The 27,784-nt window shown below is 46.8% G+C and overlaps 1 protein-coding gene across 2 annotated transcripts in view; it reads right to left on the reverse strand.

Annotated features, from left to right (window-relative positions):
* TAPT1 (transmembrane anterior posterior transformation 1) overlaps positions 1-27,784 on the reverse strand; it is a 62,283-nt gene that overhangs the window by 26,819 nt on the left and 7,680 nt on the right. The window contains exons 2-3 of one of the 2 annotated variants that reach the window (XM_040965743.1): positions 22,418-22,548; positions 10,246-10,364 (exon numbers count right to left, since the gene is read on the reverse strand). In XM_040965743.1, coding sequence (XP_040821677.1) covers positions 10,246-10,364; positions 22,418-22,548 — 250 coding nt within the window. Of the gene's footprint in view, positions 1-10,245; positions 10,365-17,541; positions 17,963-22,417; positions 22,549-27,784 lie in introns of those variants that run through there. The other variant, XM_040965744.1, reaches the window with a different exon arrangement.

The following is a 27,784-nucleotide window of genomic DNA, read 5'->3' on the forward strand; positions in this document are numbered from 1 at the left end:
GGAGGCTCCTGGCTCCTGGCTCCTGCCTTTGGATTGGCTCAGTTCCATTGTGCCTACTTTGTGAGTGAACCAGCTAATGGAAGATATCTCTCTCTGTCTGTTTCTTTTCCTCTCTCTGTAAATCTGCCTTTCCAGGGAAAATAAATCTTTTTAAAAAAAGAAAAAGAAAGAAAGGAAAGCAGATTGAAATTATTCTTAGCGGTTTAAGCTAGGATTTTGGGTAAGAGTACAAGGACAAACCGGCTTGCTCCTGTTGTGACTTCTCTGTCCCATGACTTCCTTTCCTCCAGCGCTGTTCCTTCCTCCTGCACGGACTTGGTTCTCTCCCTGTGGTACCCAGAGCACTGTCCATCTGCCACACCCCAGCTCAGCTCACAGATCTCCACCACGGCCACTGTCCGGGTGACATCTGTCCCTTACTTCAGTCGTCAATCACTCGGTCTTGTTCACGTACACACATTCCTAATTCGAACACTCTGAAGAGCAGCCACTCTGAATGCTCCTGGCCTGTATGCAGACATCTCTGTTGGGATGGTGGGGAAGAAACAATGGGTGTTCAGCAAGGAGGTCAAATACCTGCCCCTTGCAAGCACGGCACAGCGCAGGCTGTGCTGAAGATCACCCAGCCCTCGGCACGGGCCTTTGTGCCCGTATTGAACTGAAGGTTGTGTTCTATGAAAACAATAACTAGGGTAGTACTAATTAACTTTTATTAATGACAAAACACTGGGCCCAGCACAATAGCTCAGTAGCTTAAGTCCTTGCCTTGCTTATGCTGGGATCCCATATGGCCCCCAGTTCTAATTTAGGTGCCTTAGCTTCCCATCCAGCTCCATGGTTCTGGCCTGAGAAAGCAGTTGAGAATGGCTCAAAGCTTTGGGACCCTACACTCGTGTGGGAGACCCGGAGGAGGCTCCTGGTTCCTGGCTTTGGATGGGCTCAGCTCTGGCCATTGCGGCCGCTTGGGGAGTGAATCATCAGACACAGGATCTTCGTCTCTGGTCCTTTCTCCTCTCTGTATATCTGACTTTGCAATAAAAATAAATAAATAAATAAATAAATAAATAAATAAAACAAAATGATTTTGACAGCTAGTTATAGTAGAAAACTATACATAAGGCCTTTGGTATTATAATGGCATCTAGTTAAGTAATCAAAGGCAAAGTTAATTTTAATTAAGAATAAAGGAATTAGGGCCCGGCGGCGTGGCCTAGCGGATAAAGTCCTCACCTTGAACGCACCAGGATCCCATGTGGGCGCCGGTTCTAATCCCGGCAGCTCCACTTCCCTTCCAGCTCCCTGCCTGTGGCCTGGGAAAGCAGTCGAGGATGGCCCAAAGCTTTGGGACCCTGCACCCGCGTGGGAGACCCGGAAGAAGCTCCTGGCTTCTGGCTTCGGATCGGCATAGCATGGGCCATTGCGCTCACTTGGGGAGTGAATCATCGGACGGAAGATCTTCCTCTCTGTCTCTCCTCCTCTCTGTATGTCTGACTTTCCAATAAATAAATAAATCGTTTAAAAACAATTTAAAAAAAGAATAAAGGAATTGAATCAAATTTGTTCTCTTTATATTAATGAAAAGCTTGGATAAAGGACTTACTGGCTACTGTCCAACTGCATTCTTTATAAACATGCTTGCAACAAAGGAATAACGCAGTACTGTTGTATATAGAAGGAACACCGCAGTTAGTCAGACATAATTAGAAACTAGAGCTACCAAATATTGGAAATGTCTATTAAAGTGATATAATATCACACTTTTTGAACCAGGTAGGTTAAAACAGAAAAATTAAGGGTTAATGATTTACAGCTGGTGCTGTGGTATAGCAGATACAGTCACAGACTGTAATGCTACCGTCCCACCTGTTTCGAATCCCCACAGCTCCACTTCCAGTCCCACTCCCTGCTAATGTAACCTGAAGAAGCTGCAGAAGACGGCCCAAGTGTCTGAGCCCCTGCTACCTGTGTGCAAGACCTGGATGAAGCTGTTGGCTCCTGGCATCAGCATGGACCAGTACCAGCTGTAGAGGCCAGCTGGGAAGTGAACCACCTGACGGAAGACAAATTTCTCTCTCTTCCCTTACCCCTTTCAAATAAATAAATAAATCTCTTTCTTAGAAGAAGAGGCAATGACGAATCCAGTTTTACCTTAGCTAGAATTGCAACAAAACAAAACTGCAGAAATTCCTTATATTAAAATTCAATTACTTTGTGGAATGTACTGTTGTACGCACTCATTAGGCACGCCTAATTACTAATTTTCCACTCAGAACAAACCTCTGAGGAAGATCCCATCACCGCCTCAGTTCCATGTGTGTGGCAGGGCGTAGTCACGTGTGCGTGCGGCTGCGCGGAGCATCTGTCACTGGCTGGCAAGCAGGAAGCTGACCCTGCAAGTCTAACTCCAGAGGACCACACCATTACAGCCATGCACATTCTAAACTTAAAACCTTCCAAATGGAGTCAAGCGCTCGGTATAGTGGTTAGGATGCTACTGACGGACCCACATCCCATATTACACAGCCTGAGGCCTGCCTCTGCTCTCCTTTCAAGCTTCCTGCCAACAGCGCACACCCTAGGAGGAAGCAGGTGACAGTCTAATCATCCTGGCCACCCAAGAGAGACCTGAAGTGAGGAACTGGCTCGCGGCTTTGACCTGGTCCAGCCCCAGCTGCTGGGGGTATTTGACACCATTCCCAAATCCATACCGGTGCACAGGTTATTGGGGTCTTTCTCTTTGATTTTCTGCCTTTCCAATAAATGCTAAATTTTTTTTGAAAAAATCAAAAATCTCCAAACACATAGAGTCAACAACTTAGTACTTAGCATTTAATTTACTATTTGGAAAACTTTTGTGCTACAAAACAAGATTATCTTTTACTTGATTCTTTTCTTTCCAAATAGCACTCACAAAATCCAGGTCTCTCTAGGCGCCGGCCAGTCCGTTTGGTGCAATACCCACTGCAGACATCTCTACAGCATGACTCTAAACAGTGCTGCTGCGACAAAGCTGACCGCATGCCTACAACAAATCAAGGGCTGTTCCTAAAATAAGGAATGAAAGGATCTTGCTTTCAATAAGCATCCCTGCTATTAGAAATGCATGGTTATAATAAAATGTGGTTTCCTAGGTGTCCTCTTATAAGACATCTGTACATATTATATAAAGTCTAAGACAGATGTAACTTATAATTTGGTCTACTTGGTTAAAACAACTTGAGTCAATCACAGTATTTGTTCTTTCCTCTGCTAAGATATTTTTAGATGGCAATCTGACAAGCATTTCAAATTATTTAAGAAGCTTATCCATGGTCCTGCCAATCAAGCCCTAATTGGCTTTTGAACAGTATTCCCAAGCTGAGCTCTGTGTTGTAAATGGCTATGAAGTGTCAGTCACTGGCAATTCATCCTATAAATGCTGCCAATCCCTCATGTACGCATATAAACAAGGGAGGCACACTGTTGCAGCTGTGTGCCATCACAGAACTGAAATATGAGATAAGAGATCCAACAGAGTTTGAACATTTTTCAAGTAAGACAGTCAACAGAATTAAAAGCTTTCAGGTTAAACCATCCTCACAGAAGTCAAATTCTACATCTTTCTAAATCTTTCATTCTTATAAGTGCTTCCATTGTATTCTACCCATTGTTTAACACAGATCACACACATTTACCAGCCGACATGTCTCCAGTTGCTTGGAAGGGCTCATGGGTTTCACAGGAAAGTAGAGAAGGGTGATCCCGAGAAGGTATGTTCCTCCTCCTCTTTAGCAGAAGATAATACTATTAAAGCAAAAACTGGGACCAGGCAGGAAGAGCAAGAAGAAAGCAGCAGCTGGGCCCGGCGCGGTGGCGCAAGTGGTTAAAGGTCCTCGCCTTGCATGCCCAGGATCCCATATGGACGCAAGTTCTATCCCGGCAGCCCCGCTTCCCTTCCAGCTCCCTGCCTGTGGCCTGGGAAAGCAGTCGAGGACGGCCCAAAGCTTTGGGAACCTGCACCCGCGTGGGAGACCCGGAAGAGGCTCCTGGCTTCGGATCGGCATAGTATCAGCCCGTTGACGGAAGATCTTCCTCTCTGTCTCTCCTCTCTGTATATCTGCCTTTCCAATAAAAAAATAATAAAAATAAATCTAAAAAAAAAAAAAAGAAGAAAGCAGCAGCAACAGAAATGAGCAAGAGGAATGGAAGAGGCCCCGTGTAATGACTTCAAACCCGTGCTGCCACATGCCAGGGGACAGAGTTATCTCACTGCAAAAATCACGGACTGGATCTCTCTCTCTCTCTCTCTCTCTCTCTCTCTCTACACGTGCAGTAACTGTGGTGTAATCCAAGGAAAAGAAACACAATCACTGAACTTTTTACAATGTGAACTATTCCCAGGGTGGGTGTCTGGCGCTACTGGGATAACTGCATCTCTTTCGGAGTGCCTCAGTTTCACCGGGGCTACTGCGCTTGCTTCCAGCATCCAGGTGAAGTGCACGCTGGGAGGCAGTAGGTGCTGGCTCAAGTACTTGGGTCCCTGGAACCCACCTGGGCGAAAAGGTTTGAGTTATTGGCTCCTGGCTTTTGCATGGCCCAGCAAAATCTCTTATAAACTAAATCGGAACAAAGTGGAGGGATCAATGATTTCCTTAATCTTAAGTCTGACAGTTAGTAGAAAAACCATAACACTTTCCACTTTAAATAATTTCAAACTACACTACAAAAATAAACAACGTGCTCTATAAAGCCATTTTTAGTGTTTGGAATAATACAAAACAAAAACTGTTCATAAGGGAAAATCCAAGCTCAGCCAACTGCTGCAGTGTTGAGGAGGTAGTTCAGATGTAGGCCTACAACAACACATTTAAAGATGAAGGACTGGTCACTGCAGGGGTGACTTTCACGTTAGGTGACACCATGGTCCAACCCTTCACACACAAAAAACGTGGACAAGGCCTTAAGGTCAAGTAAAGGCACTGCTAAGAAAACGGAGAAGGAGCTACATTTTCTCCACTGCGTTTCCATCCCCAAGTGCGCATAACTGCCTATGCTGTTACCTTTGCATCATATCTAGTACTTGCTCGTGTTGTCAATTTGGCCAAGAGTAGAGAAGGAAAAATCAGGGTTTACTCACCACAAGGAGTCCCTGTGCCACCACATTCCATTCTATAAAGGAAGTGAAAGTGCTCCTCCCTTCGGTCTGATTTACGAAAGAGAAAGAAAGAGAGAAGGTTGTAATGACGCCACGCTGCTTAGAGCGCCATGGTGAGGAAATGGGGCGACAATTCCTGATGGTACAAGGAGTTTCTAAAATAACATCTATTGGTCTCGACAAATAAGCCCCACGGATCAGCCCCGGGAAGAGGAACTAGCAGGCTTCCATGTTTCCCTGGAGAGAAATGCTGACAGCTCTCCTTACACGGGCTATAGTGGTGGCATTAATCACTTAGGCCAAAAGCAAGGCTCAGCTTTCGCTAACAAGGGGGAAAAAGTACAACACTGAAATATATGCTGGCAGAACTGTCTCAGAAGAGGCAAGACACTGGGAGGCAATCCAAAAGGTTACAAAATCCTAAAACATTTGAAACTTGGTTCCCCTGAGCTGAGAGCTCACCTACTGAGTAAGCTCAAAGAAAGGAGACACCTTGGCCTCTTCAGGCAAGGAGGAGGTGTGGAAGGCTGTGGCTAGGCTAAAAATTACGCTTCCAGCTGGGAAGCTGGGCCAACTGGACCGACTCGCATGACTTTACTCATCTAATAGCAAAAGCAGGATCCTTCCACATTTATGACTTACACCGATCCAACTCATTCATACTGCCCAGGCTGCTTCAGCGAGGTCTTCTCCACAGCGACTAACAGTGTCCGGCACCAGACTGCATCATTTTTCTCTACTACCACCTTTCAATTTTTTTAAAATGTGACTGAGAACCTACAGTCACAATTTTAAGCAGGAAGGAAGATTCACAAAAATTACAGGTAAATGAAAAGACTCACATAGTTGGTGATGCTTTATTTTTTCTCTGAGCAAATATGGAAAAACAGTATTTGATATCTCATTTGAATATTGAGTAGTATAATTTTCTACAAAGCAAAATCCTACCATTTTTCCAAGATACACAGATATCTCCTACAATGAGTCACAACTTAATTCCCAAGCTGAAAAAGGTTATCCTAATTTTGGAAATTTCTCAAATATTTTTCTAAAATGACACTATCCTGTCTGGGGGAAGAAAAGGAAATACGTAACGAATCTGACTTTACAGAATCTAGACGTCTCTCAGAACATCTGGGGACAGGTGTGTCAAGAGGGTAAATCCATCAGAAACACTAAGGCACACTGCTGAGCAAGCTGTGCCCCTGCAAACACCACTTCAGACCTAAGGTCAGTCCAACCGCATCCTAGCAGGAGCAGAGGCCGGCAGGACACTCCACTGGCCGAGCACCAGTGGGGAGGCTGCACAATCACCCAGGTCCTGGCCCCTGGAGAAAGCCCAAAGCTATGGTAAGTCTGCAGCAGCTCTGGAAGCAGGCTCAAAGACTAAAGCCTAAAGCAGAACATCCAGAGCCACCACGGTTTCCCAGCCCTCTCACAAACGCCAGAGCAGACAACACGCTGGAGGCCGAGAGGCGAGCCTACAACCCAGCTACACTCCCTCACACTGTGCTGCTGCAACGCAGACCAGAGGGTGCCCACACCAGACAGCTGACAGGGGCAGGCAGCATCTTGACTGGCTGGACAAATCCCTTCCCTTCCCTTTCTGGGAATAATTTCAAAAATCTAAGAGATGAGGGAGACAGCAAGATTTTTTTATGAAATGAAGACTGACAGAATACGACATATCAGCTAAAAACAATTTTCTGGTCTTCTTAATGTTTGTTATCCATTTGAAAACAACAGGTCACACCGGAGGGAAGAGCACCTCCTGCTGGCTGAAGGAGGAGGAACAAGATGGAATCTGCAGGCAGGAATACTGGATCAGCTTTAAGCAAACAGTCCTGGGAGCAGAGCTATCAATGAAGAATTTGCTATTTCTCAATAAACATTTAGTAAAGATAAAATGTATGTTTATCTTTCTAAAACACCTAACAGGTTCTAGATTCAACAACAGGTCTAACATAATTTTTATATTATTTCAAGTTTGGTGCCTTTAACACTAATGTCAAGAGATACTGCTTTCAAAACTCATAAAAGAAAATAAAAATGGAGGGGCCCGGCGGCATGGCCTAGAGGCTAAAGTCCTCACCTTGAACACACCGGGATCCCATACGGGCACCGGTTCTAATTCCAGCAGCTCCACTTCCCTTCCAGCTCCCTGCTTGTGGCCTGGGAAGGCAGTCACAGTCAAGGACGGCCCAAAGCTTTGGGACCCTGCACCCATGTGGGAGACTTGGAGGAAGTTCGTGGCTTCTGGCTTCGGATCAGCATAGCATCGGCTATTGTGCTCACTTGGGGAGTGAATCATTGGACGGAAGATCTTTCTCTCTGTCTCTCCTCTCTGTATATCTGACTTTCCAATAAATAAATAAATCTTAAAAAAAATTAAAAAAAAAAAAAGAAAATGGAGACCCACGTTACGCTGTGCACCAGTTGCTCACCTGAGCCGTGAGGATGACAAGGCATTGCTTTACTTCCTGTGGAACCTGGCCGACCCTCCCACAGCACAGCCAACACTGCCGGAGTCCTGCTGTGCAATCTTAACTGTATTTCATGCTTCATGTAGCATATAAATATTTATCAGTGACAGTATGAACCTAACTTCTCAGGAATCCAAGTTATACAAATAGTGGTGTCTTAAATGTAGTAAGACTGTCCTCTGGTGTCTGCTTAGCCATACAACCTGGGAAACAAAACATTTCATTCTAAATACTATTCAAATTAGTTTAAATTGAAAGGTATCTTAAATCAATACAAAAGAAATCATTATTTTGTGCTAAAAAATCTTGAAATGCTTGTAAAACGCTGGTCTAGGAACCACCAGGCACTCAGAGTGCAGCAAAGGGCAGGGCTGAAGACGGTCCTTCCAACTCCTCACTTCCCAGAACACACACGGAAAGCCATTCCTGCCCTGTTTAGGTGCCCTGCCTGCCCACGTCACAGGACTGCCACACATGCACAGCATCACAGGTGTTCCAACGAGCCTGAGCAAAGACCTTCAGGTACACTACCATCTCACCACGGGTCGGCCACTAGGCGGTGTCATCCATGCGCTAAACAGCCAAGAAGGAATTGGCCCAGAGGGAAGACACTCCCTGGGCTGTGTCCTCTCTTCATGCCGACAGTCCCACTGAATGGGATGGCATCTAAAAACCATGTGCACAGAAGTGGATGGACGACAACCCCCCGCCCAATCCTGCTGATCAAAAACAGCCAAAGAGCAGTCTAGATTTCAACGCAGATGTGACAATCCTTAATCTGTATCAGCTATGTTACAACAGGTAGCTTCCTCCCACATATTCATTTTCTTTATGCAGCCACACATGAAGATTTATATCCAGTACTGCTTCACTAGGTTGGACTCTGGACTTGTGAGAAGGTAACTCGAACGGCCAGGCTTTACTGAGCTTCCAAGGAAAGCAGAGCACTGGGTGGAGACGCTGCCAGTATGCATGAGACCTTCTAAATCTTAAAGGAATAAAGACAGACCTGAAACATCTTACTGCCAATGTAAGATTCCTAAACTGTTCATTCCTGCTGATTATAATTTGTAATTAATACAATCTGTAACATAATCACTCTTAGTCTAAAATGTGAATTTAGTTATAGGATATAAATTATCACTACCTCATGCACTCTTGCAAAGAATATCCTTTTTACGACATAATCATTATGATCATTATATTATTCTACTATATACTGGAAGAAATTCTTCCTTAACTAAACTTAGGCTCGTTTTGGCACCCATGGGTTCCTAAGTATTAAGTACATACTCAGAGCCCGGCGTGGTGGCTTAGCGGCTAAAGTCCTCATCTTGAATGTGCTGGGATCCCATATGGGCATCAGTTCTAATCCCAGCAGCCCTGCTTCCCATCCAGCTCCCTGCTTGTGGCCTGGAAAAGCAGTCAAGGACGGCCCAAAGCCTTGGGACCCTGCACCTGAGTGGGAGACCTGGAAAAGTTCCTGGATCCTGGCTTCAAATCGGCTCAGCTCCTGCTGTTGTGGCCACTTGGGGAGTGAATCATTGGATGGAAGATCTTCCTCTCTGTCTCTCCTCCTCTCAGTATATCTAAATTTGCAATAAAAATAAATAAATCTTTGAGAAAAATGATTTAAAAAAATTAAGTACATACTCATTCACTATTTTAGAAGAAAGTATCTCATGACTTTGTCTTTAGAAAATACAGATCAAAGATTTTCTAACTCAATTTCAATGACTAAATGATCTTACTAATTACATTTCATGGAATATTCACTATAGTGAAAATAAATTTTGTGAATTATTGTTCTTCTTAAGCAAGTTTTAACTTTTTCAGAATTAAATGTATTTAGAAGGGCTTTGTTGCACTTAGAAATGTCTTTGGAACATTTATAACTAGTTAACGTTGTGACAGGTAACAGTGCACAGAGAAACACTGCTGTGCCCTTGAAATCCCCCTGGCATTTTCACCTTGCTCATCCTAGCCTAGCAGAGCAAGCAAGGAACTACTTTGTGTCACGATGGACCAAGAAAGAGGTCCTGTGCTGAGTCACTTTCCATACCCCACCCCAACCTGGTGTTTGTGATAAAAAACTTTGCAACATCCCCTTTCTGCTGATGGGGAACCAGATGTGGACTCCCCAGTACTGGCCAGGCTGTCTGAGCCTGGTGCTGTCCCCCATCAGAGGGTTAGAAAGGTTCCACAGCCCCTGAGCCGGTGAGTCTCAAAAGGAGCAGGACAGGAGGCCCTGCAGTCAGGGTGCTGGGAGTGACGCTGGCACTACCACAGCACACCTCAGCTTACAGCCCCGCCCACTTGCAGATGACTGCTGGGGGGCCCAAGGATTCTGAGATAAGTCTGTGAGCCCCAACCCTGGCTGCTCTGTGACAGCTTGCTGCACTGTTGTCATGCTGAAGCAAAGCTCCCGCTCTAAACCATTCTAGAAAAAAAAAGAACCCATAAAAAATGTTATATAAATATATAACATTCATTGAAAAGAGAAACAGAACGTCTGTACTGTGGGCCAAAGAGTGAATAAAACTATATACTATCTTTAATCTGTAGGACACAAATAATAGAAAGAATGAGTAGACTCCGCCTTCCACACCATGCAGGTCTCCCACGTACCTGAGGCCGTAGCAAGGCAGGGCGAAGAGCCGGAAGAGCGCCAGGCAGACGCGCAGCGGCAGCAGCGTGAGCACGTACAGGAAGGCGTCCAGGCACAGGAAGATGCCAAACACCATGAGCTGCGTGCGGGAGGCGAGAGGAACAAGGGAAATAGTCTCAAAAATTAAGTACAAAATTTCGAGCAGAAAAATTCTGAATTTTCCAGGAAATTCTAACTTGTCACTGGAAATTTTTAAAAAAATGGCAGTTCTATCTTCCTTTTTCAACTATGCTTCAATGAAAATTCTTTTTCAAAGTGCAAGTCTGCACTTCTTTCAGTCTCTGGTTTACTGCCCATAGTCAATTACTCCAAACACAAGCTGCTCTTGGCCACAGCTGTGCCACAGCTGATGGGGCTTATCTGGGGACATCCTCAAACTTTAAACTTGTTTCATAAAAACCTTTCAGCTAAAACCTGTTACCTCTAGCTCTCCCGCTTAGCACTTTGCTGTTTCCTGTTTACCAGCACATTTCATTAATGGGAAGGTTAGGAATCCACACACTTTGCAAACTAAAACCATATGAACTGATGGTTCACTTCAACACAACCGCAGGTCCACGGGAACCACCTTTCCCTGTCTTCCCCTCTCAGCGTTCTTGCCATGCCCTTTCTTTCCTGTAACACTGCACGTTCTTATCTGTTAAACTCAGGACTTATTTCACAGGAAGGTGGAGTGTTTTGATGCCTTGGGGAAGCAGCCACATCCAGGCCACCAAACACTATCAGAGGAGAGGCGTGTGTCTAACACACATGTCCACATCACTACACTGTAAGGCTGCAGGCAATAAACTGCCCTCTCTCCACAGACTAGCTAAAACCAGCGACAGGCTGCACTGTGTCCTCCATCAACTTCATAAGCTGTACTTACAGTCAAAGAAGCAGAGAATATGACTGCATTTGAATATAGTATCTTTAAAGACAACTCAAGTTAAAATGGGGTCATTAGGCGACCCTATCACAATAGGACCACAGTCGAAAGTCAAGAGAGGAAATTTGGACAGACCCAGAGGAAAGGTGATGTGCCAATATGAGAAGGTAGCACCCAGATGCCAAGGGGAGAGGCCTCCCAAGAAAGCCCTGCCAACTCCCTGGCTGGGCAGGACCTTCTGCTGTCTAAATTGCCCCAGCAAATACACTTGCACACCTTTAAATAAAAGCACGTGTTTTATTCATTAGGAATATAGTCCGTATACATGTCACAATTCTTACTCCAAATATACAAACCCTTATTGCCTTCTTGACTTTCAATAATTAAGATCCATCATAAATAAGAATATAATGTAAATTACTAGGTCATGTGTTGCAGACCACACCCTTGACAAACGTTACAGAGAGTCACAGGTTAGAGAGAGGAAAAGACAGGAGCCTTCCATTCATGGTTCACTCCTCAAGTGGCCACAGAAGTCAGGACTGTGGGAGCAAGAAACGAGGAGACAGGCGTTTCATCCGGGTCTCGCACACAGTGGCAGGGCCCACCACTTGTGCCGTCTCCTGCTGCTTTCCCAGGCCCTAGCAGGGAGGTGGATTGGAAAGGGAGCCGCAGAGATGCGAACCAGTGCTCACACAGGATGTTGGCAGCACAGGTGGTGGCTTTACATGTTATGCCACAACACTGGCCCCAGCGCATAACTTTTAGTCTCCCCTCTACTGCAGTCAGTCATCCTGTTTCTACTGTCAGTTGGTCGTGGTTTTGCACCTGTTTTCTTCTTTTATAAACAAAGGCATGTAGTTGAAGACTGCCCCAGTTCCACCCCAGTTAATGGTTTTTACTCATCACCGTAGGCACAGGGGCTTTCCCTGTGCTGGCCTGCTGGCTGAGTACCAAGCACAGGGACAGCCAGAACCTGGCAGTGGACTGCAAAAGGCTGCGGGATGCTGGGGGCGAGTGTCATGTGCCCTTTGCCAGGCGCTTACAGTAGGGATGAACCCCTCCTTACTCAGGCAGCCCCCAGGAAGTTGTTAACACTGGCAGAGACATGCTCAGCCCAGCAGGCCGCTAAGACAAACGGGACCCTGGGGTGCAGTTTCTGTCCTCTGGAGGGATTATTCACAGGTCACAGGACAGGCAGTGTTAGCAGGCAGCAGGGAGGGAGGCCCTTGCCCTGAATCTAAGAAGACACACAGGAGAGGAGGGGCTGGACAGAAGAGGGGCGGGGTGCAGGAGGGACACCTGCCAGGAGGACAAAGCTTGGGCTGGAGTTCAGAGCTGAAAAATAACTACGAAAACTACAACCTTCTGCTAGCATAAAAGATGCAATGTCATTTTTCTTTGACTTAGAGGGATCTATTACATTTCAGCATCTCTTACCTGAAACACTGGAACCAGAGGTGTTTTGGATTTCAGAATCTGAGTGTTGGGTTTATGATTTTCAGATTGGGGATGCTCAACCTGGACTCTTCATTACTATAAACAGTAACATGGGTTTAACTCGAACACATTTTAATATGGTTGCATAAACTTGGTGGGCAGGCACTAATCTTTCACACCAAGTACTGGCCCTGTACTGGGACTACCTGTAACTGTTAACATGGTGAGTCATGATATTAACAAGGAAAAAGCAAGTGGTTACTGTAATCTAAAGGAATTTCCAATGGGAAAAAGGGTATTACATCTGTGGAATACATAATATAAAAGAAAAGCTTCAAAGTCTTTCAGGGTTTAAGAAAGTAAAAGCATGATTCAACAACTGGACCTAATATTCTGATGTCACACCTCCTCATCAAGCACAAAATTTTTTGAAATTTCTTACATTTCAAACTCAGGATGTTTCCTAAAAGAATGAGCAGGCCATGATCTTGAATACCCCCACCTGTGGGGGCTGTAAAGGCTCCCCTGTGGTGCCCAGTGCCTGCTGGCCTGGCTTAGGCAGGGCGGGCACACTCTGCAGCCCCATTTAACTGCCGCGGGCCAGCCCTCCGGAGGCCGCGCTGCACAGACTTGCCCTGTGCCTGCACTCGGGTCTGATGCTCAGTTCTCACTACTGTATCCGGCTCACAGGCTCTGCGGGAATTACCATTCTGCCCTCACCCCCTGGGCAACCCCAGTGCCACAGAAGGAACTCCTGCCTGAGAATATGGGTCAAGCACAGTAACTGCCACTCCAGGCCCAAGGCCCCACCTTTTCCCTTTGAAGAAGTCTGAGCAAAACAAAAACAAAACAAAACAAGGCAAAGGGGTTAAGGCAGTTTTCCTTGTGTCAGCTGTTATTGCCAAATTGCCTAGTGTTATGAAAAACAGTTAAATAATAGGTATTTAATGAATCAGACTTACAAACAGCTTAAACATTTTACATATTTAAATTTGATGCTATTATATATTCAAATAATGCATGCTTCCCTGTCATCCAGCAATTTGGAGGATACCTGACTATCACTGCGTTTCTATTTGGGACAATTAACCACCTCTCCAGCACTCTTAAATGACCAGCAAAAGGTCCTCTGTGACCACCCAAGATGTGGCGTCACAACAGCAGTGCAGCGTAAAGGGCACGGTTTCCTCCCTGGGGCACACAGAAATCTCCAGCCTTCCTTTAACTGTCGTTCGCAATTTCAAAACAAATAACTAACAGTGTGGCTTAAAAGAAGGCAGCACAGTGACTCTGAAATTCACCTCCTTCAGTCCTGGGGCCACTCTGTCCCGCCAGCTGACGGGCATGCGCCTTGAGAACTGGGTCCCTGTCACACCCTCTTCCACACGCCCGTTCCTCCCTCATCTCCCAGCACTGCCCCTTTGGTCCTGGCTAACTGAGCAACCTTACAAGACAGTAGGCTTCTCCTCTCTTTCACTCTACCAAGAAGGCCTGAAATGAGTAAGTCATCTCTTTGACTTGACACAACAAAATGTAAAAAAACAAAATATGGCAAAGAACCCGGACACGGTAGAAATACAAGAACTCATGCTCTGGCTTCGGGGTTTCTACCTCTTTGCCATTCGGTGACAGACTTGCAGCAGCTCATCCTTTGATACGTTCCCTCCTTTCTCCTTTAGTACTCACGGTATAGCTCTGATAAGGCAGACAGTGACAGGTGCATAAAAGTTACATGCCCTGCTTTAAGAGGGTCAAACTGAGGCCGGTGCCACAGTGTAGTGGGCTAACCCTTTACCTGCAGCACTAGCATCCCATATGGGTGTCAGTTTGAGTCCTGGCTATTCCATTTCCAATCCAACTCCCTGCTGATATGCCTAGGAAAGCAGAAGAGGAAGGCTCATGTGTTTGGAACCCTGCACCCATGTAGCAGACCCAGAAGAAGCTCATGACTCCCAGCTTTGGGCCAGCCCAGCTCTGGCCATTGCAGAATGAATCAGCACATGGAAAAATTTCTCTGCAGTGCCCCCCCCCCCCAACTCTGCCTTTCAAAGGGAAAAAAAAAAGTTAAAGCTCCACAAAGGGGCCACTGACACAGGAAGAGATTTATGCTTTGGCCACCACAAATACACTTTACACTGCGATCCACCACACAGACTTGTAGATACCCTCAAAAACACAAAGAAAAACTCTGCTGAAGCACTTGCTTTCCATGACACAGGCTGAAGTCTTCCCCCATCGGCAGGAGGTGACTTCCAGTGTGAGAGTCAGGTTTCTGCACAGTGAGGACCAAACTGGCTCTAGGGAGGGAAGAATGCTCTGGACAGCTGTTTGATCAAAAATTAATTTAGAGCATTGAGTAACAAATTCCAGACATTCAATTTAAAAAATATTCTCTGAAAATTCATTCTTAGAGCAGAGATGTTATCAAAATGCACACGAAAACCACAATTAATCTCCTGTTTAGTTAACAATGCCATTTTCTCAATTCCTCTTTAGAATTAAAAATGATCAGTGACAACAATCCCCGGCCAGTCTGCTCACTGCCCCTTGGTCTCCGGAGGCCGATGAGAGCCTGAGAAGTCCTCCCCAGGGCCTTGGCACACAGCCGGCAGCGCACCTCGCTCTGGGTGAGCTCTTTAGCCTGGCCTTGGTCACCCCGCTCTGGCAGGCAGGCCACACTAAAGAGCTCACCCAGTTCCACTGCAGGAGCAGGGCTGCAGCCGGCCCGCAGGAGCCCCGGCACTACCTCCACTACCAACACCTGCTACTCAGCCTCCACCCTCACACGCACCGCTGGATCTGCGATTCTGTTCTTGTTTTTTTTTTCCCCCTCTAAGATTTACATTTATTTATTTTTTTTATCTGAAACACAGATTTATAGAGAGACAGAGAAGGAAGACAGAGAGAGAGAGAGCTCTTCCATCCCCTGGTTAACTCCCCAAACTTTTGCAATATCCAGATCAGGGCAGGTCCAAGTCAGGAGCCTGGAGCTTCTGCCAGGTCTCCCATGAGGGTGGCATGTTCTGCTGCTTTCCACATTGGCAGGGAGGTGGATCAGAAGTGGAACAGCCAGGACTTGAACTGGATCCCATATGGAATGCTGCCACCATAAGCGGGGGCTTAACCAGCTACGTTATGGCACCAGCCCCTACTAGATGTCTTAAAAAAGATTTAATATGGATTTATCCCAACTGAACTTTAGAGTTAAGAATATTACAAAATGGAAATGATTCTGTGACCTTGTACATCAATAAAATATTATATAATTGTGAAAAGCTACAGGTTGCTTTCATCATATTCATCTCATCATGTATCTATGACTATTGCTCTCATTCATTTGAAAAATACTACCTTAAAAGACATAAACAAACAGAAATGCCAGGCTCTCTCTGTGGGGGATGCAACCTTCTCTTATTAAATTTTTTATTTCCATTTTTGACATTTTTCCATTTCTGTCTTCCTTTAAATACCACTTGAAAATTTAAAAATAAATAGCATGACGACCAAAATGAAAGCAGCACTGAGACTGGGGCCAGTCTCTAACTGCAGGCCGTCTCCTCCATGCCACCACACAGCATGTGCTGGCAGGGACTCACTTGTTCACAGTGTGGAAACCAGAGAACCTTTTCCAGGCCCCAGTCTCTGGGTCTACTCTTGCAAGAGCAGAGACCAGATCTTGTTTGGCCATATGCTGGGGGAAGCAAGACCCATTGCAAAAAGCCCCTCCTATCCCGGGGAACCCAGTCCATAAGCTGGGCACATGCTGTTCCGGTGACTGAGAAGGCACGCGCTTGGTACCCACTGGTGAAGAGATCAGGTCCACAGACTGTGGGTTTGGGGAGCTGGGGTAGGGAGGAGCTAGAGTCAACAGATTTCCCACAGGAGACATCATGGGCATGAGTTTTTGTCGGGCACAGAGAAGAGGAAGATAAGCAGAGAGCCAGCACAGGTGCCCTGTGAGGCTGGGAGGCTGAACAGGAGCTTTCAGCTAACTGCAGAAGAGTCCAGATGGTTCGCCCAGTCCAGAAGTTCTCAACAAACCCACAGGAAGAGATCCACTGTCAGCCCAATTTGGAGGGGGATTCCACCATCTTCTAAGTCTACAGATAACTGGCCGAAAAGTGCTATTGTAGATTCAAGGTCATTCCAGGCAGAATCATTTTTATTCCCCTAAATTAAAAACAAAATAAAACCAAATATGCCCCCAGTGAGTCTACACATTCCAGGAAATGGCCAGGGTTTTTGACAACAGGCAAAGGTCTATCCCGAAGGTCACCCAACAAAACAACCATTTCTTAAGTCATATTTTACATCTGATACACTCAACACAAGGACTAGGCATAAAAGGTAAACACCCCAATCATCTGAAGATTTCATCAGCAGACACGCTCTGCTCGTGGAAGAGCCTGGAGCTCTTCTTGCTTCTCTCCTTTCTAACCTGTACTGAATATCACTATCTTCCATGAGCTCAGCCCCTGGAACATAAGCCCTCAGAACAAGCCCCAAAGCAGGTGCTATTACTTGGTGTTCTGCTGTGCAGCTCCTGCCAAGAGGCTGCGATGACAAGAGTGAGCATGCTCCAGGGGCTCCTGGCAGCTGACAGGCTGATAGCCACCCAGGAACCCCGCCTCAGCTGCTGTTGCAGTGAAGGTGGGCGGGATGGGGTCGGGGCATGCTTCAGGCTCAGCCATTTAGGGAGTGAACCAGTAGATAAAATAGAGAACGAGAGAGGAAATAAATGTGTGTGTGTGTGTGTGTGTGTGTGTGTGTGTGTAATGTGGCAGGTGCTGGATCCGTAAACCCCTGGGGTGGGAGGTCTGGAGGGGCAGGCTTGGATCTCCTGACCCAGGTCCCTGGGACTGCCTGCATGGCAGGTGGCGGGTTCCTGAGCCCCAGGGTTGGAGTTTCGGTGGGGCTCAGGTTCCCTGACCAGGGTCCATGAGCCTACCTGTGAGAACTGGTCCTCCTCAGTGTAAAGGATAGAGTGCTGGATGGCAGGCCATGCTGCACACAGAGGATACGGTAGCTCATCGGGGCCTGCAGAGGACATCTGGTACCATAGCAGAGAATGGAGAACAGAACATATGGACAACTACCCCAGCCAAATGATGACAGCAAATATCTAGGCGAATGGAGACTCTCAGGTGGACTGTGTCAGCCACTGAACACTGGAAGGGAGTCCTCATCCATAGATCAGCAAGATGGACGGCATTCCAGAACTATCGCATCCACCTGGGCAGAACCTTTGCAGCATGCACCACATTATGACCCTGGGTTGGCACTGGGTGACGATTCCCCATTCCTGGCTGGGAGGCTGGTATGGCTTCTCCTCTTATCTCTCCCCTCACCCCCAGAAGTGGGAAGAAGAAATAAGTTTTGAGACAATGATCATACCCACTTCTCCCTAACCCTGGATTCTTCCTGCTCTGATCAACTATGTAAACATTGTTTAAAACATAATTAAAAAAGAAAGTCACCAAAGTTATAAAAGCCTGATCTTTGCTGGATTGTCCCCAAAACTATCTGATGGGTTCCATATGCCTAATGAGTAGCAAACTACACCTTGTCAAGCAGGCCATGGATTCTGGGACCACTCCTCCAACACATTCAAACTCAGCTTCTGAAGGGGCTGTCAATTCAGTTGCTAACCTGACACCCAACAATGATAATGTAGAAGGTGCTGTTTCCACTTCCACAGGCAGGAGGCAGCAAACCTGGGAGAAAAGAAGCACCAGGACTTCCTGCTTCTCACTGAGGTCTCCCAGGGCACATCTGAGCAAGGGCGTGAACAACGCAGGGTGCAGCAAGCCCAGAGCCCAAAGCCAGTAACATGGGTCTGTTAGTTTCACAATGAAACTCAGGAAACTTAATGTACCACTCCTGCTATCAACAAAAAGTCTTAATATGAATATATGATATTTTAACTAAATGTGTTATTTTGAAAGTAGTGGTAAAGTCCTACTTGTGATACTGGCATTCCCTATGGCCGCTGGTTTGTATACCAGCTGCTCTCCTTTCGATCCAATTCCATATTCAAGGCCTGGAAAAAGCAACAGAGAATGGCCCAGTAACCCACATGGAGAGCCAGGTGAAGTCCCTGGCCCCTGGCTTGGTGTGGCTCAGCTGTGATGACTAGTCATCTGGAGAATAAACCAGCTGATGGGAGGTCTTTCAGTCTCAGTCTCTCTGTAACTCTGACTTTAAAATAAGCAAATCTTCAAAAAAGACGTGTAAAATTTAATTGAATACTAAGAAAATGAGTTACCGATTTAATACTAAGCAGTTGAATTCATTCAAAAAATGTATTTATTAAGCAATGAAAAAAAAGAATCACTATACAGCAAAGAATTACATAGTAGGAAAAAATCAGTTACATTTTAGTTCCATTTTTTATGTCAGGAAGGTAATGTGATCGATTGCATGTATTCAGGAAAAATAAGTCATTTTAATTTAAATAAATAAATAAAGCCTTGTAACAACCACAACGTACATGGAGCATCTATTTAACACAAGGAGTCACTGTCACAAAAGTTAGTAAACAAATTCTGGACAATTTAAATTTCTAGAAAGTCTACACATGTGGGTCTAGTGCTCTCTTTACTTCCAACCCAAGCTGACCACAGCCATGGGCACCTTCAGGAGCAGTGGAGAACCCAATGACTAATCTGTCCTCTTTGGTTTGCTATTGAATATACTCTTGACGCTGGCATTGTGGCTTAGCATCTCATATGGACACCTGTTTACATCCTGGCTATTCTACTTTTAATCCAGCTCCATGCTAACGGCCTGGGAAAAGCAGTGGAGAAGGCCCAAGTGTGGAAGACCCGGATGCAGCTCCTGGCTTCAGTCTGGAATAACCCTGGCCACTATGGCCATTTGGGGAATGAACTAGTAGAAGGAAGATCTCTTTCTACCTCTCCCTCTAACTCTCTCAAATAAATAAAATCTTTAAAATAGTAATAATAGCAATACAAAGAACCTACTCTTCCTGTCCTGGTCCCCCTTGCACACAAAAACCCAATGCAGCCAATAGAGAAATGGAAGTACTCGTGCGGGGACTTCCAGGAGGACTTCATAGTTTTTGGACAAGGTCCGGAAAGGTGGTACTCCCCAGACCCTGCCTTTGTACCATTCCTGAGGCAGCCCAGTCAGCGTGAGGGTGGATAAGGAGCCTGATATATGCTGATTTCACTAACTCACAGAACAATCAAGACCTCCTTCCTCTACATTTGGTAAAAATAAATAAATAAATAAAAACAACCAAACAACTGTCCTATTTGTTTAATCCACCATCAACTAGGTTTTCTGGAACACACAGCTAAAGGACTCCTAATATTCATCTCCTAGACTCTACTCTTTAACACGCCCTGGGCCTAGCCTTTCTCTCCACAAGGTCTGAGTACTTCTCTGTCCAAACTTAAGAGGCTCCAAATCTACCTAGCACATCACTGCACCCGGGCAAAGTAGTCAGAGCAATCTCCCCCTTTTCCCTCCCAGTCCCCTTCTGACCTTCTTCCTCAGCCCTGTCTTCTAAACAAACTTTCACCTTTTCTAAATTCACGTTGCCGGTAATGATTTAATGGTACTTTTCACTTTGTATCTTCCATTGAAATTACTTAGGTACCTGCCCTCTCCTTCCTGGCTAAGATCTGAGTGTTAAGTTCATCCCTGTTCTTCAGCGCTACAAAGGTGCCTGGAACAAAAGCTGCTCCAAAAATTGATGGAGCAAATGAACAGGGAATTAGTGGATTTTCCTTTTCATTAGTGTTTGCACATATGAAGAAACTTGGGAAAATGCTTAAGGGGCAGTCCTTCACTATTTGCAACATTTGGGGACAACTGTCTGACCTATGCTGCAGTGTTATCATGAGGTCTAAACCCTGCACAGAAGCCAGCTCCTGTTTCCAATCAAGGCGAGGTGGGTCTGGAAGTCCACAGGGAGCTCCCTTAAGGAGGCAGGAGGGAGAAATGCAACTTAAACAGACCATATATTTCGTGAGGTTGGTCAGGGGATTAACGTGAACACACTCAAAGTGCTCAGTTCAGAGCACAGCACCGAAACCTCACCGGACACCTGCTGTCCTTGCACAGGAACGGACACTGAGATGGGACACAGCCGGCCAAGACTAGGCGGGGCGTGCAGTGGGAACAGCCTGAGCAGAAATGTCCTCTCTAGGAAGGCCGTGGTCCCCGCCCTCAGCTCACTCTGTCCAAGCCCTAACTGCAGGCTCCACCAGTGCCCCAAGGCCGACTCCAGAAGGTCCAGCAGAAAATGACAGGGTGCGTTATCTTGACAGCTACGTCTGTCAGGAACGAGGGAAATGTTCCAATCCACTACAGTCTGGCTTAAAAATGGGGGAGGCAGGACCAAACGGCTTTCCCAAGAGGCTCTTTCTCAATGGGGTAAGCAGTCTCAGAAGGATGGGTGTCAGGAAGTCAAGTTCAGTGGCAAGCACAGGCTGTACACACGGAGCCAGAAGGCTTTCCAGTGGGTAGTGCCGCTGCTCCTTAGTTGTGCCCCAACATAAGCAGGAGACGGACAGACAGCACCCCACTCTGAAGTAGTCCCCTGGTTGTCCCACAGGTTCAGGCTGCATGCAAATTCCCCATGCTCCACAGAGGCAAACAGGAGTCCAGGAGCTCAGTGTGAGGGCTGCTGCCAGGCAGGCACAACCCCAATGCGCTTGCCTTGCCTCAACACTGGCCCACTGCCTGCACCCAACATTCTCACACCCATCAATGCAAAGACAAAGGGCAGCTCTGAGAGCAACTGAGAGGAGTTGATTTTATCCTATTTCCAACCAGAAAATCATCCCCAGTCTCAACAAATCCAGGTGTTGGAGCAGTGCCACTGCCCTTGGGGGGAAGAGCCGCGGGAGCACCTGTTCTTCCCATCCCACCCTCAGGTCCCTCAGGTTTCTTGCAGGGACACTCGGGCTCCTGAGACAGGCACCACTGCCTGTAGAACTGAGCACACGTGACCCTCCTCATCAGAGGCGTTCCACCACCGTTCAACTGTCCTGCGTCCCCACACGCTGGCTGCCCGTTCCTTCACAGAGCTCCCAAGGCTGCAGCAAGTCCCGCTCCATCAAAACCCACAGAGCAACAGCTCTGAAACCGACCTCAGCACCGGGCTCCTCCTGCTTCTAAACAGATGATCAGAACCCAAACAGCACAGCCAAGCCAAGTTGCCCAACTTGGCCCTTCACCACATCTGCTTACAGCACACCGGAAAAGCCAACTCTCCGACAAGCACAGTCAGCAGGTGTCACTGGCTCCCCGACTGCTGGGTCTGCAGAGGCGACTGTCACAGGAGGCAGGCCCGCCACCAGCTGGCACCGTGGCTGCCCACTGTGCTGATCTGCTACGAGCTGACTCCTGTGCTGACAGCTGAAGCAATCCTCTTCTTCTCTGAAAGACTGAGATTTATGTTTTCAAATATGTGGGCTTTCTGAGAAACTGAAACCTTAAAAAAGACTGAAATGAAATCACTGATCATACTGAAAGTTAAACAAGGCTAGGGAGAACTGCAAGAGTGTGAGAGAGATCACGTCCTAGGAAAAAGTTCTAGGGAAGTGGCTCACAGGGAAGCAAAACAGTTAGCTTCAGGTTTTTATGAAATCTGCACATACACCATCACCAACTCTTAAACTGAGCATCATTTCCTGCTGCGCCTACAGCTTTACTTACATTATTTCCAATATTTTAAAAATACAGCTCACAATGTGGGTTTTTTGTTTTGTTTTGTTTTGTTTTGTTTTTTACACAATCAACACTTTGGCATAACTTTCAAAATGATGTCTGGGAATAAAAAAAAATAGTACCTTTTCCAATTCTCTCGGTATTCGCATACAAGTGTATACTCTTTCTCTTCGTTCTGTGTACTTGGCCTCGTTATGTTCAAGGAAGTACCCTCTTGTGAGTTCAGCACTGAGGAACCTCAACAACGAAAGTTCTACAGAAAAAGAAAACAAGACAAAACAAAAAGAACAGTTTTTATTAAGGAACTCACATGCCACCCGGGGCTACAGGTAATACTCACATAGAGCAAAAAGAGGACAAAGCAAAGCAACCTACGGTCCTGGAGCTGGAACTTCCGTGCCCTGACGGCAGGCTACATTCTGTTGCTTTGAGTGGCACAGGCTAAGAATACGTGGGGACACAGAGTGGCGCTAAGAGGGCGCTGGGGCACGGAGGGGCACGACCACTGAGATAACAGTTGGAACAGTGGTTTCTGAGAGCTCAGTCAGTCCTGGGTCTTACAGGTGACACGGCACCCACACTGATGAATTTCACAGAGAAAAGGGGAGCTGCTTGATTGTGTCAGAGGTCCAAGCAGCAGGAGCCATGGCACCACCTGGGCATTGCGCGTGGCCAGGGCAGGCTGGTGCAGCCGCATGCCCCTGAGCACTGCACGTGGCCAGGGCAGGCTGGTATGGCTATATGCTCACTGCCCACATGAAGGCCCCTAGCACCTAATAACCACGATCGTGATGCCAACAGACCTCTGCAAGAGCTCAAACCCCTCTGCCCCAAGATCTTTCCATCCGCCTGCATGTCTCCTGTTTCCCAGAAGCAAGTTCGCCCACAGCTGTCTTCCTCAGCTGACAGCCAGGCCAGAGGAGGTTACACACGCCCCTCTGTGCTGCCCCGGGGGACTGGAGGGCAGAAGCCATGGTGAGTGACTGCTTTCAGCTTCCCCCACTTGTCAGCCTGCCTGACAGACAGCCATCACCTACCCAGACTCCTCAGCACCCCGTACTGCCCCTTCCTACACCCGCCCCAGAACTTGGGATCCCCAAGGTTTAGAATCATTCTCCTGCCCTCAGCTGGATGTGTGAACTCTCTACACTTGATCTTAGCCAAAAGGCAGAGAAGTGATGTGTGTGAGCTCTCTACCAAATGTGGTACTGAAGTTTACTCCACAGGCTGGCTGACCCGGGTCTACCCACTCAGGAAGTGAAGTCTGTGTGCAGGGGAAGGGTTTACACTTCCTGTTCAAAAGCCCTTGGCAAGACTCAGAAGGACTTAACCATGGACCTAAATCTGCTGTCTTCTTCTAGCACTGGCACAGACCAGTGTGTGTGTGTGTGTGTGTGTGTACACACATGCACTTCTTTACCAGGTTCATAATCTGGACAATCAGTGACACCACGAGATAGCTGGGATTGAGACTGACAGAGGAACGCAGGATTCCACTGACTCCAGCCTGGAGCAGCAGCAGGTGGAAGCAAGTGCACTGGCTATGTCATCCTTTGCCCTACCACTCAGCACATTTACTGCCCAAGTCCTGCAAGTGAAATGCACGCAAGCTGTGACCTCTACTGCACACAGTAACAGATGCTTGGATCCAAGGGCCTTAGTAACCAAATTCATGTAGAATAAAACTGTTCATTACAAACCTGCTGATACACTTTAGGCTGGCTGGGAAAAAAAACAAACTCATTCTCTGAGGAGAAGAAAGCCTTAGGAGCCATGAACAAGAAGAGCCAAGCCCAGCGGAAGATCACAAACTCTGCCCAGGCTCCGTTTCCAATCAGAAGGAAGGGTGTATTTGGATGGGTTAATGTCCACAACATTAATTCTTTCATGTACAACTGAGAAGCAACATGGCATTTAGAAAACACAAGAGCTTCTAGCACAGAACCTTTCACTGACCCGTGAAGTATGAGCACCTGGAGCCTCATGGTCACCTCCCCGTCACTGAGTGGTACCTGACCCTGCGGCCTCCCCTTTTCCTCGCCAGCCCAAATCTTCTGATCTAAGGCTCTCTTTTCTCCCAAATGGCTACCTTTTCGGACCTAACCCTCTTTGGCTCCTGCTCATCTGTGACCCCCAAGTGCTCCATCCACTACAGCTTACACCCTAACAAGACGCTAGTTAAGAAAACCATTAGCCTTCCTTTCACACTCATGTTCGCCCAGGTGCCTTCCGCCGACCTTGGCTTTCCTTGTACACTCTTCAGTTAAGCTCAAAGAACTGCCTCTATCCTACAGTCTCCACATCTTCTGGTCTGACTCCTGAGATACATTCCGGCTGCTTCCCACAGGGATGCCTTATCACCTGGAGAACCAAACCAGTCTTCCTGATTCAGTCAGCAGTGCAGACAGTTTTGCTGAAAGCACAGGGCCCATGGGGATAATCTCTCACCTCTCACCAAGTCCTGCAGAGCCTTTCTCTGAAACACTCCTGAACGTTTTCTTCTTCCTTTATTCCATCCAAGTCTGGTCCTCCCCTTTCACCAGGCTCCTGCACAAACCTCCTGATGATGTGTCCTTCTTGTACTCTTTCCTCCCTTTAACCCCACTCTGGCCGGCAGTGAGCAGACCCACACAGCCTAGGCACACTCTGCTGAAACCTGAAGGAACCCTCGAGCAGCTGTCTTCACCTAGATCCCCTGCCACCTGCCAAAGGTGCTTTCATAGCTTGTGCCAACTCTGCCTTCCACGCTCCTCTGAGTTTGGACACTGCCCGTTGGCCCACGATTGCCCTCTCTGCCCCCTGCCAGGGAGCCTGCTCCGAGGCCATCCTCTGTGAGTGTCCCAGGAGCACCTCCCGGGCTGCTCTCACACGTGGCTCCCACAGCATCTGCACCTGCCTCTCAGCAGCAATTACACTCGCTTTCGTATCTGCCTTGCTGATTCACCTTTGCAGCCCAGGACCCAGCACAAAGAAGTTCAAGAAATGCCTGCAGAATACCTTGATCAGAGAAGGAAAAAGAAAATCACAGAAAGGTTTATGACAAGAAAGAACAAACACAAAAACACAATCAGAAAGTAGAAAGCCAAATAAAGAAATGGCATAGGAGATAAATGGAGTAGGTAAGAATTATCAAAATATAACAGGTCAGAGTAGCCAGTGTTCGTCTCCTTAGGAAGCAGGCTGCAAGACAACCCAAATCGCTTAGGAAACTGAGGAAGTGCCCACACAAGGCACACTGGGCTAGTTTTTCAGGTGGGTGACTTGTCCTTCTGATAGTTCTGCTATTTTCCCATTCTTTTAACACTGAAATTCCACATAACGATCTACACGAATACAAAAGGTAAAAGGAACCAAAATATTTAACATTAGTTGCACTACGTAAAAACTACACATATCAATAAAAAACAAAAATCCGGATCACAAGTGGCCAAAGAACAGGATACAGAGATTCTGCACAAGAGAAGAGAATAGAACCTAGCACTAAGACGGCGTCTCTGAGACTGAAGGCGTCAGCAGGGGCGAGCGAGAAGCCTAGCGCCCCACTCGGCAGCCAGCTGTGGCCGACCCAGGAACCTCGGCTGTAAGCGGGGCTGAGGGTTGGCAAAGAGTGACACAGCAGACTCAAGAGCAGGGTGCCAGGATGTGGTCCCAGCCAGGGAGTGCCCCGGCTGGGGGCCAGGAGTGTCTCACTGCCCCCAGGAAGCAAAAGGGAGAGCTCACACAGCCCCCAAGAATGGCATCTGGGTTAAAGAGACACAGACAGGTTGGCACACAGTAAAGTAAATGAAGAAGTATAGCAAGTCGCACCCCCATTTACTCAGAACACTCTGCCCCACAGTGTCTCCTCCAGCGGCCGCAGAGGCTGGTGTGCTGCACAGGAGCCTGGCTGGCACAGGAGGCAGGTCCCAGCAGCAGCATTCGCATGTTAACCCTATGACCTGAGTCAAGACACAGATCTCAAACTCACAAGAGAGAAAACTGAAGCTTACACCATTTCTCCAACATCTGTGACCTGCTTACCTCCCACACAGTCACCGAGGCCTAGGAGGGGAGCTGTATGAAGGGCCCACACAGTCACCGAGGCCTAGGAGGGAGCTGTATGAAGGGCCCACACAGTCACCGAGGCATGGGGGGGACTGTATGAAGGGCCCACACAGTCACCGAGGCATAGGGGGGATCTGTACGAAGGCTCAGAGATACTGCAAAGCAGGACATGATGTCGTGAGCTACTGGCTGTAATCTCACGTGTTCTCTAGCACTAACACTTGGTTTGCTGTTACCTGGTTTTATTAATGCTGTTTCTGCAATCCTGGTTCTGTAGTTAGAAACTAATGTGACAATAATATACTTAGCAAACCATATAAGCTAAGCAACTTGTTTACTATAAACAAACTATCATCCAACAGAAATGTATGAAAGTATTTTAACTGTATTACAAATACAAAATAACGTGCAGAGTCTGACAGCTAGAAATATAAGATTTTTAGATACAATTACCAAGCTGGAACCTACAATGGAGAATTTTAAGAATCAAATGATTTTTTGAGTACACAGACCTCAAAAACATGGAACATCTATTTTTATGCTCATTTTGCAGATAAAGAAATGAAGGCACGGGGCGAAGCTAGAGGTACCCACAGACACTGAGAAGCAAGTGGTCATGCCAAAATTCAAAGCTAAGCACTTCCCCTTACGTATGCTTGTCACCACCAGAGCGGTTTGTCCATCACCGTCTCAAGCGCTTTTGTAAGTGGGCCAATATGTCCTTTCTGGAAAACCGGAACTCTGCTCTTCATATCCTCACAGCACTGTAGCTTGACTTCGAGGAAGCCACACCGTCAACAGCTGCCTTGCAAAACCACGAACCTTTTAACAGCAGCTCCACATAGCCCATACTCCCAATGATATCACCTGCTGAGCTTCCTCTTCCAAAGATTTATGTATTTGAAGGCAGGAAGATAGAGCACACGCAAGAGACACAGAGTGACCCATCTTCCAACAATGGTTCCCACAGCCAAGGCTTGAGCCAGGCTGAAGCCAGGGGCTCCATCCGGGTCTCCCGCAGGGTAGCAGGGGTTAGCGTACTTGGCCTATACGCTGCTCTCAGACACACCAACAGGAAGATGGATCAGAACAGCTGGGACTAAAACAGATGGTTTTAAAAGATGCCATAGGGAGTGGGTAGCTAGTCCAGCAGATCAGTCACCTGCTAGTCCAGCTGTATTTAATACCTGATGGACATCAGATCCTGACAGCTCAGACCCGGGGAGGCCATGGTGACAGCTCCATTAACCGAGGTCCTTCCTCCCATGTGGGAGACACAGACTGTCTTTAATGAATAAATATTTTAAAAGAACATTTTGTTCTTATAGTACAAGATATATATATGTTTGATTTTATAAGTCATTGATGTTTACTATTCCTCATGTGATGATGTATTTTTTAATGGGACCAAATTGGGTGAATTTATTATTTTCCAAGATGCAGTT

The sequence above is a fragment of the Ochotona curzoniae genome, unplaced genomic scaffold (genome assembly GCF_017591425.1).
Source record: "Ochotona curzoniae isolate NIBS_2020 unplaced genomic scaffold, NIBS_Ocur_1.0 scaffold_4505, whole genome shotgun sequence".
Lineage (NCBI taxonomy): Eukaryota > Metazoa > Chordata > Mammalia > Lagomorpha > Ochotonidae > Ochotona > Ochotona curzoniae.